The sequence below is a fragment of the Diplotaxodon limnothrissa genome, linkage group LG6 (genome assembly GCF_057381915.1).
Source record: "Diplotaxodon limnothrissa isolate DT_005_m linkage group LG6, D_limnothrissa_male_GT1.1, whole genome shotgun sequence".
NCBI classification, from domain to species: Eukaryota; Metazoa; Chordata; class Actinopteri; order Cichliformes; family Cichlidae; genus Diplotaxodon; species Diplotaxodon limnothrissa.
The window spans coordinates 36,124,523-36,134,386 of NC_140601.1; the positions used below are offsets into that span (position 1 = coordinate 36,124,523).

Consider the following 9,864-nt stretch of genomic DNA (forward strand, 5'->3'; position numbering starts at 1 on the left):
TCACACGTCCTCGCTGGGAATACAGACACAACCTGTGTGCACAAGTGTGTTAAACTGTAAGCAGCAAAAACAGAAGAAGAGGTTCACTTTCTGCTGTAGAGTCAAACAATTAAAATTACTACATATCCATTATTTGTTTTAGTATATGTTTATATGCCAGTCACCTGTTTTTAGGTATTTACACAATCATATTAAAAGTATGCAAGCTGCTTTTTCAAATCATGTATGCTTTCTTTTTTCAATTAACATGTCTATCAACATTAAACGTGCATAAAACATCTCTGTATGTGTGCCCACACAGTTTGGACTTTGTGCCAAAGCGTGCTTAAATAGATAGCGGCCTTTCATCTGATAACAGCCAATGATCTGTTTACTTGTGAATGAAAAATAACTGAGTGTGCGCCATTTGTCTACAGGCTTAATTTTACTGCACTTTAAAGGCATTTGTGTAGACATTCAAAAGTATGGATGGTAGTTCAGTAAACTTAGAAGATGTTTTCAGCATTATTTATCCCCCTTTTTTTTTATTTGCAACTATTTGCAGTGACTGTTACCATCTAATTATCATGATTTTATTATTTTGTGTATCATTTTAAAACTACTCGTTCAGTTTTGATGGAGCAGCTGTTTAATCCTGTTAAGGCTAGTGTATCATATTTGATACATTTTAGCTCTACATCATTAGCATGATTTTGTTTCCCTGAAATACCTGATGTACACTGTCAGACACGTGCAGTGCTACACAAATGCCAAATGATACAAATTAAAACTCACATACGCAAATTTATATTAATTTATTGTTTAATTTTGTAAAACAGTTTCCCCCTTTCCCTTTTTGACATATTCTACTTACAAAATAAAAGTTTCCAGTGACAAATCAAAAATGTTTCTTTCGTGTTTAATGCGTAAACAGTTAACAACTATTGCTTTAATCCTCATCATCATTTGACTCCCTGTGAAGCCTTAAAAAAATGTGTGTGTTGCTATTTGATCCCAACTTTTTCCTCTGTGAAATAAACATCTGTAAAAACGTACTTTAAGAATTTTAAAAACATGAGTGTAAAATGATTGTTGAGCATATTCACGTCAGTGACCATTTCACTGATAATGATTCATCAAATTTTAGCTTTTAATTGCAGCAAAAGCGAAGGTTGTTCTTAGGGTTTATAAATGACCGGTCTTAAAGGAACCAGAGAAGTAATTTACACGTATGCTCCACCTCCTAACGGTCAAAACCTACATGAAAACGAGAGATTTGAAGTTAGACTTGCAGCTGACAGAGATAGACAAGAGAGAGGAGGGAGAGATAGCAGGCAAGCAATGACGAAAAGGAGGCAGTTCTCTGTGGCCTGTTTGCACTGAGTGGACTGTAACTGGGATGAGAGGCCTGGTGAGCTGGAGTCTGACTTCCTGTTAGCTGAGGGTGAGGTGGGCATGTAAAAAAAAAAAAATACAGAAGTATCCAAAAGAAAAGAGAAACTTTCCTGTTCTTGTTACACCTGTTGCCATATCAGACTGCTTGATGGCTGTTACCCAGGCTGTGCTCCCTTCCTTCAGCTCCTTCTCAAACCTCTCTCACTCCACTGACAATATGAAAGTAAGTAGCATGTTCACTTCAAATATTTGATTCTTTTAGCGAAATATAGTGACTCACCTTTCATGTAGTGTGACCATTTAATATTTATGTGTCTGCTTTTACTACAAAAGTGACGGAATAATGCTCAAAATTAAACTGCTACCAAAATGACTTGTAAGTTTTTTTGTTTGTTCTAAAGGGCTCTAAAAATATACTGCATACAGTTTCAAGATGAAGTTAAATGAAATCTTATTTACACTTGGTAACTTTTTGTAAAATTTTGCTGTTGTTCCAATTGAGTTCACTTATTGTATTGTGGATTGTGCTGCTTTATATGAAAAAGCAATGAAATCACAATGTAAAGAAAGTCTGCAGGGAGCAAAACTGTTGGCTTAATAAATAATTTATTGAATATCTTTAATGATAGCTTTGGATTTGTATTAGAATAATACACGTGTGTGAGAGCCACCAGCATCTATTACCACAGTGGGCAGAAATTAATGCATTTTTTTTGTTATTTCTGGCAATCTGAAAATTTTTTTTTACTATTATGTGAAAGAAACTAAACTAAATTAAATCAGTAATAAAGAACAGTGACTTTGCAAAGTCTGAAAGTTTTACAATTGAATAACAGTCATTAATAATTCAAATTTGTAACAGAACAGAGTGGAAATGTCCATAAAGATAGAAGTATGTTGAGACGGAAGCTGTTCTTTTTATACAGAACTAAAAATAATATTGTTGAAGTTCAAAAATACTCTACACTTGAGGATTTGTGGCTTTGCAGATCCATTGTGATCTACAAATTGTAATGTACATGTGATAACAGAAGTCTGTCTGCACATAGAAAAACTGAGATATATTATTGAAATTGCACATAGTTTTCTCAAACCATCTCACAGTGGTTATTACGCAACAGTTTTACTGGTCTGGTCCGTTTTAAATCAGATTAGGCGCTTTGTGGCCCTAAGCAAGAAGCTTGACTCACTGGTGCAAATGCTAAGAAAATCTACTCATTCGATGAAATTCAGCTGAATTTATTATGGGCTTATATTATTATTTGGTTATTCTGAGGTAAACAAAATAAGTAATCTAGTTTGTTTGTATATTTGGAAAATACCCTCTGTGAACATTTAAGGATGTTCTTGGTTTTCATGATCTTAAAATTCTCTCCAACAGGTGTGTAAGTCAGATGGGTCTCTCCCTTTGGACTCCCCAAGCACTAAACTGTCACCAAAGAGCTCTGAGCAACTGCAGGTCTCTGAACAAATGGCAGAGGAGCTCCTGGATGATGACAGCCAAGCATCATGGGACATTGAGTTTCTGCTGTCAGAGTGGCGCAGCCCTTCCCCCGACCCTAGCCCCTCTCTCAACAACAGCAACCAACTGCTTCCGCAGTTTGACCCAAACACTGCATACCAAGAGACGAGTGTGCTTAAGGACCCATCAGGACAGGAGAGTCTACAGATGAACAGCGGCAGCCTCATGGCTGAGCTCATGTCCCTTGCTGAAACCACCACAGTCCAGCCAGAGCTGTACCAGCGTAGTTTTAATGACGATCAAACAGGTCGAACTTTATTTTCTAATGTGCATAATGTAAATCAGTTTGACTTCTCCCAAGGAGGAAGTGTTGAAAAAGACAGCAGAGGAAGCCTCAGTAAGGTTGCATCATGGGACTTCAACCCCTACTATCACCACCACCACCAACAGCAACAGCCTCCCGTGGTGGCCATCCCTGAAAACAGGTTCATCCGACCTCAGCCTGTGACTCCTGACCCTCGACACTACCGCTACTTGCCCCACTTTAACCACACTGCCAGCCTTTACTGTGACTACAACCACAGCCAGGGGCATTTGCCCCTGCACCAGCAGCCTCTGCTGGTTGGACAACAGGTGCCCCCTAGTGGGTTGGAAGGGAAGCGTGGCAGAAGAGCTACGGGGAAAAAGAGACCAGCCATCCACAGCTGTGAATACCCCGGCTGCAGCAAGACCTACACCAAGAGCTCGCACCTCAAGGCTCACCTCCGCACCCACACAGGTAACCAACAACAGAAACAACTGATCTTAACTCATGGTTTAAATGATGCTTTTTTAAAAAACTGCTATCTGCTTTATTATCTTTTATCAGGTGAAAAGCCTTACCACTGTTCATGGGAGGGCTGCAGCTGGAAATTTGCCCGCTCGGATGAGCTGACACGTCACTACCGCAAGCACACGGGTCAGAAACCGTACCAGTGTATGCTCTGTCAGAGAGCCTTCTCTCGCTCAGACCACCTGGCTCTGCACATGAAGAGACACAACTAACGCTCTCGCATATACACCAATCTACACCTCTGCCATTATAGGACATTTTAATTAAAAAGTAGACAAATTTTGTCTGAATGTAGGACCTCAAAAGTCATCTGGTGTAGATGTTTTTGGTATACTTACAAAACAAATGAGATAGGTCTAACTCAAAATCTAATTGAAAACCCTTCAGCTTCAGAAATGATTGATATCCGTCACTTAAAGAGTGACCATTAGTAATTGCTGAAGCACTGGTAATTAGAGAAGTACTCCACAGAAAAAAGATGGAGCAGGGGACTTGCTGCAGGCACTGTAGCAAGTTTATCTCCTTTGTCTCTCTCTATTACACATATTTTATCTCAAAGAAGCCAGCTTTATCATGACTGGCTGCTCGTGTGGGGCTTTTGTGCTAAGATGACCGTTTTAGAGATATCTACCTCTGTGACATCGTACAAAAGAACTTGTAGAAACTGAAAGTCTGACACCTGAACATTTAGCTGATAGGATTACTCACACGTACACTGACCTCAATACGTGAAACCTTAGCCTTATTTAACATGAGCATCCACCATTGTTGACAGACAATATTAGATAGACAGATAATATTGGGTACCCTTTAACCATCACATCTACATATCTGAGCACAACAGTTACCATATACCTTAAATCAAAGTCCTAACTTAACCTGGCAGCATGTCAACCAGAAGAAGACAACCTTTGTAAAATAAGCATGTCTAAAGCTATAAGAGCCGCTTTTACAAACACTGTACACACTGTGGGTTTACAGACAGTGGACTTAAACACTAACAAAAGACCTAAAAGTGTTTGTAGCATTGGTTACAAGATGACACACAACAGTGTATCCAGAACTCACAGCTTACGAAGAAAGCCACGAGTGCTTATTAGCCATGCTTAATTATGTCAGCACTGAGATGATATAGTCATCTCAAATTCTGTTCCCCTTACAGGCAAAGCAAGATGAAGTACTGATATTTGGCAGATTTTGGCCAAGTGCAAATATCAATGTTTAATTTAATTTTTTTAATTCCCCCTTTTTGTGCAAGGGAAAGAAAGAATACTGCACTGCAGTATGATTTTATGTCCTTACAAAGTATCTGATAACTATAAATCTATTACACTGGGTTCTATACAGTTTAAAAGGACCACAAAACTGATGTGACACAACAGTTAAACATCATGCAGTCAGAAAGAGAAACACTGACCCATACCCATGAGCTGGTGTGTCCAAAATGGTAATAGAAATATGACTTAAATTATATGTGAAGCAAACTAATATTGGTTTATTTTTTTAAAACATATTTTTATTTAAAAATAAGCATTTGCTAAAGCTGTAAATAATCAGTATTTTTCTGAGCTCTCTATTGTCATTAAAAAATAAGCAACATATTTATTGTCACGATCTTTTACAACAGCAGAAGATACTATATTATTTGTAAAATATTTTTGTTTCAAAAGAGCGTTGTTAGCATTGTTGTGTTAAGAATTTTTAAGATGTTTTAATTCCAACAATAAAGACTTTTAATTCTGTAAAACTGTTGGTCAGTCGAGCCTGATTTAAAAATAAATAAATAAAAAATAAATACAAATAAATCACAAAACCATAAAGCTGGGACTTCAAAATTATTGAGAAATACTATGATATTTGTCAGCAATGATATATATATTTTTTTGTTTAATGGTTTATTAGTTACTTTACTACTCTTTTTGCACAACAGGCCACGATTTATGTCCTTGTCAGTACTGCAAAACTGCATTTTTCAGTCATTAGTACATCAAACTGGACCCTCCAGTGGGCTGAATGTTTTATACCCCTGCCCTTAAATATTGTTTGCTTTACAGCAAGATTAGGAAGAATTGTCCGTTTCAAGTCATTTGGGGTTTTCAAAGAAAGTGAAAACACATTTTTCATTTTCCAAGAGAGAGAAAGCACTATGTTTGATATCAGCATTTGACCTCTAGATGTCAGTGTTCTGTTATCACGTCAATCCTCCAGGCTGCAGGCAGGTATCAGCAGGCTGTAGGCGGCTGTGTCTGCTGTGTTTCTAATCTGGGTAAGGGTGAGGTAAGGATGGGGATCTGCTTATGTAACACGGTGCACTGATTCATCCTGATTATGTCAGATGATGGAGTTCATCATCACATTAAGAAGCTTCCTCTCCCTCCATCTAACAAATATATAGAATGTTGTGTACTGCATACCCTCAGGGAAGACAAACAGACTCACAACCTCACACACTTACCAGCATCTACAACACATGCTTAAGCATACACATTCAGCAATGAATCTGCACTGCTTTGTAAACAAAGTTATAAAAAACCACTGCTGACCTAATGTGATCCACAACAAAGCATTAATATTGACAGTATTTTTAGTTGCATAAAAGATCACAGAGATTCTGAGGCTTTGGTAAAACCTCAAAAAACAAAAACAAACCAAAAAAGAGAGAGGGTTTGGTGCATGAACATATTTTAAAATGAGAGATATTCATTTTAAAATCATTTATTGTAATTGCAAGTTTCCACTCTGTAAATGGATTTAACTTCCAGAGCATGATACTGAAGTGATGTAATTTTGTACAAAAGCCTGTTTGTAACTTTTTATAAACTTACATGGAAATACTAAGTTCTTCGACAGATTCAATAAAATCCACGAAATTCCTCTTTAATAATATGGAAGTCTGACGTACAGTTAATTTAACCCTCATGTTCTGGATTTTCTGGTATGTGAACAGGAACAGTTATATCGTTACCTCTCATGAGACCAGTTATGCAATCATACAAATGTTTTGCAGGAGCCCAACCAAGTCAAGGGTTAGTATTAGAGTTTGATCTGTACTAGCGATTAAGACTGAGCTGCTGCAGCTAGGTCCACTTTGATGTGCTACCATGGCTAAAACTGGGTTCTTAATCCTGCTAATCGGGGACAACATAATGAATGTTGAGCAGAGACGTTAACTAGCTAGTACATGCATCAACACATAAATGCCTTAATCAGAGCCTGAAATATCTACATGAAGTTAATAGTAAATGATGCCTTTTAATCTAAGAGCTAGAAAGTCCTTAAAAGGGACCTAATATGCTCATTTCCAGTTCCATAACTATGTTCTTGGACTCTATTAGGGTAGCTTTGCATGACCAACAGTTCAAAATAAACCTTATTTACCTTGGTCTTGGTCTTGGTGCAGGCCTCCCAGTTTATCATGGTCTACCATAACCTGTTTTGCCTTCCAAAAAACAGAAGGCTTGAACAGCAGGTCGGCGGGGCTTCTGTGCACACAGCCAGAGCTGTGTTCTTGAGATGAGCATTTTGGAGACTACTTGCAGATACACTTAATGCATTATTTGAAATTTTGGTCAGAATGAGGTCAGAAATGAAATGAGCAGAGCCAATGAGAACTACAGAAGCGAAATGATAAGAATTTAGTGATTCCGATTCATTATCGATATCAAAGACATTCATGCAAATTAATGACATGTTGTGGGTCAAATGTTTGTTCATGTTGGAGGTATTTCCCCTCTTTATTGTGATCACCATTGGGGTCATTACTCAAAAAAGGTAATATATTGTACAGAACATTTTTCAGGTAGAAATAGAGGCTGCAGCCTGACTGCTCATCTGTTTGTTACCTGTTGAAGTTCAGAGTCTGACTCCTGTGCCGGGGCTGCGCTGGGTTCTTGGCTAGCTTTGTGTTAGCATGCTGTCTGTGTAGATCAGGCTTGGCCAACTCCAGGCCTCGAGGGCCAGTGTCCTGCAAGTTTTAGATCTCACCCTGGGTCTATACACCTGAATCAAATGATTAGCTCATTACCAGGCCTCTGGAGAACTTCAAGACATGTTGAGGAGGTAATTTAGCCATTTAAGTCAAGGACACATCTAAAACCTGCAGGACACCGGTCCTCGAAGCTTAGAGGTTTGGACATCACTGGTGTAGATGCTCGCAGCGAGGTGAAGTTATGTTAGCAGCATAATGCGACTGTTGTGCTTGATGTACTGGATGCAGTTTGCACTTTACTCATCATTTTGTGCAGTAAAAATACAAGTAATGTCCATAAACACTATTTACCTCCTCAGACACACAAACTGAAATCAGCTCAAAGAACCACAAGTGCAACTGGAACTGGAAAGCAGGATCATAGTCAAGCATACTAACAGTTCCAAGGAACTGGACTACTGGAAGCCGATTCTAGATTCCTATGCCTGAAGAAATACAATGAGATATATACACTTACTGGATTGAGACTGAAAGGGTCTCAACCAAGTAGGAGCCCCTGTTAAAAATGAACACCTTCAAGCTCAACTGAAATTTGCAGCTGCCCACATGGACAACAAATAAGACAAAGGTTGAACCATTTGTCCACAAAGATATTAGGTATGTTTCAGAAAGATCAAGGTCAAGCTTTCAAACCTAAAAATGATGCACCAACTAACAAGCTTGGGTGGTGGCATCATCATGCTCTGTAGCTATTTTACTGCCAGTTGTGCTGGTTCATTGCACAAAGTTGATGAAATAATAAAAGAGGAGATCTACCTCCAAATTCTTCAACTTTACCTTAAATCAACAGCTAGAAAGTCAAACTTGGATACAGTTGGATTTTCTAACAGGACAATAATCCCAAACACACATCAAAACTGTCATAACCAATGAGGCAGGCTGGACTCAAAATGCAAGCTAACATGAAGCTTGTGGAATGGCCTTGCCTCCATCCAGATGTGCACCAAGAAACAAACCAATTTAAGTGAACTCTAGAAATTTCGCCAAGAGACAGGTCAAATACCCAACCAGAATTATGCCACAAGCTTGCAGACAGCAACCAAAAAGATTCTGGCCATGGTGCAGCTTGCTAAGGGACACTTAACCAAGTATTCGAAGGAATGTATATGCATAAATTCAAACTTTTTCACCCAAGTTGTGAAAGAACAATTAAATAATTCAAAACCCCAAATTACCATCTCATCCATGCCCATGATAAGTGCATCTAAACTAGTGACCACAGCTGTATTAACATATAAAATATGACCAATATTAAAAAGGCCTCTTTTGGCCTTGACCGTATGTCATTACATAATCAAGGGCTCATACACTTACTCACACACTGCCATGCAAATTGCAAGGTGCAACGTAAAGTGTTCTGCCATTGGAATCAAACCACCAACCCTGTCATAAGATGGAAAACCTGCTTTATCACACCGCCCTCAAGCAATCATGATAATTTTAGAGCTAATAATAATAATCTGTTCTTCACTCATACAAAAGATGTTCCACAACATCAGATAAATCACAAATATGTTAGTGATGGTCATGAGGCTCCATCTGCAGTCTATTTTAGTGCAGCGTTCAAGGGAAAGTGATTTGGGATTTAGAGGTGACACGAGGATAGAGGCTCTGGCCTGTAGTGCCCTAAAAGAACAAACAAACTCTGAAACAAATCTGCTTTCTACTTCCATGTTCTACTTCCTCCTTTCATGGTTACATAAGGTTATAGCTAACCCCTTGATTGGAGTGATCTTATCTCTGAGCATGACAAGAGTGTACTAAACAAAGACATTATTATAATGCATGTGACCAGGCCAAGGCTTAAACACCATGTGGCATAAACAATGACGGTAATGTAATGTTTTTCAGTGCATTTGATTCTTTAAGCTTATTCCACCACATTTTTTTTTCTAAATCCCCAATGCCAGGTCATTAATGGAAAAGACTCATTAAATAATTTGATTTGATTGTTTTATATAAAGAAGGATATTTTCTTCCTCCCCACCACCCACATGAACCACAGAAAACAATTTGAATGCTGCAGTGGAAGAAGGTTTACTGAGGACAGAAGCATAATTAAATCCTCCTCTTTCTTGTTGTTTCCCCCCCTAACAAGATACGTCATTTCAGTCACTTATTTAATCAAGTTAAGGAGAGGGAGAAGGAAACAGGGTAGCTTCCAGATAAGCAAGCTCACATCTGGAAGTGCCGACAGTTATATTTTAA

At 38.4% G+C, this 9,864-nt stretch overlaps 1 protein-coding gene across 1 annotated transcript; it reads left to right on the top strand.

Annotated features, from left to right (window-relative positions):
• The first annotated feature begins 1,434 nt into the window (after positions 1-1,434).
• On the top strand, positions 1,435-5,142 carry klf1 (Kruppel like factor 1 (erythroid)). Its single transcript, XM_085356345.1, has 3 exons — positions 1,435-1,597; positions 2,756-3,614; positions 3,705-5,142. Exons 1-3 carry the CDS (start codon positions 1,523-1,525, stop codon positions 3,878-3,880), a joined length of 1,110 nt encoding a protein of 369 aa, XP_085212471.1. The 5' UTR covers positions 1,435-1,522; the 3' UTR covers positions 3,881-5,142.
• Positions 5,143-9,864: the final 4,722 nt, after the last annotated feature.

Excerpts from the sequence above, each read along its gene's own strand:
- klf1 (XM_085356345.1), top strand. The coding sequence starts at position 1,523 with ATGGCTGTTACCCAGGCTGTGCTCCCTTCCTTCAGCTCCTTCTCAAAC. Across the intron at positions 1,598-2,755 it reads ACTCCACTGACAATATGAAA|GTGTGTAAGTCAGATGGGTC; the intron begins GTAAGTAGCATG and ends TCTCTCCAACAG. Across the intron at positions 3,615-3,704 it reads TCACCTCCGCACCCACACAG|GTGAAAAGCCTTACCACTGT; the intron begins GTAACCAACAAC and ends ATCTTTTATCAG.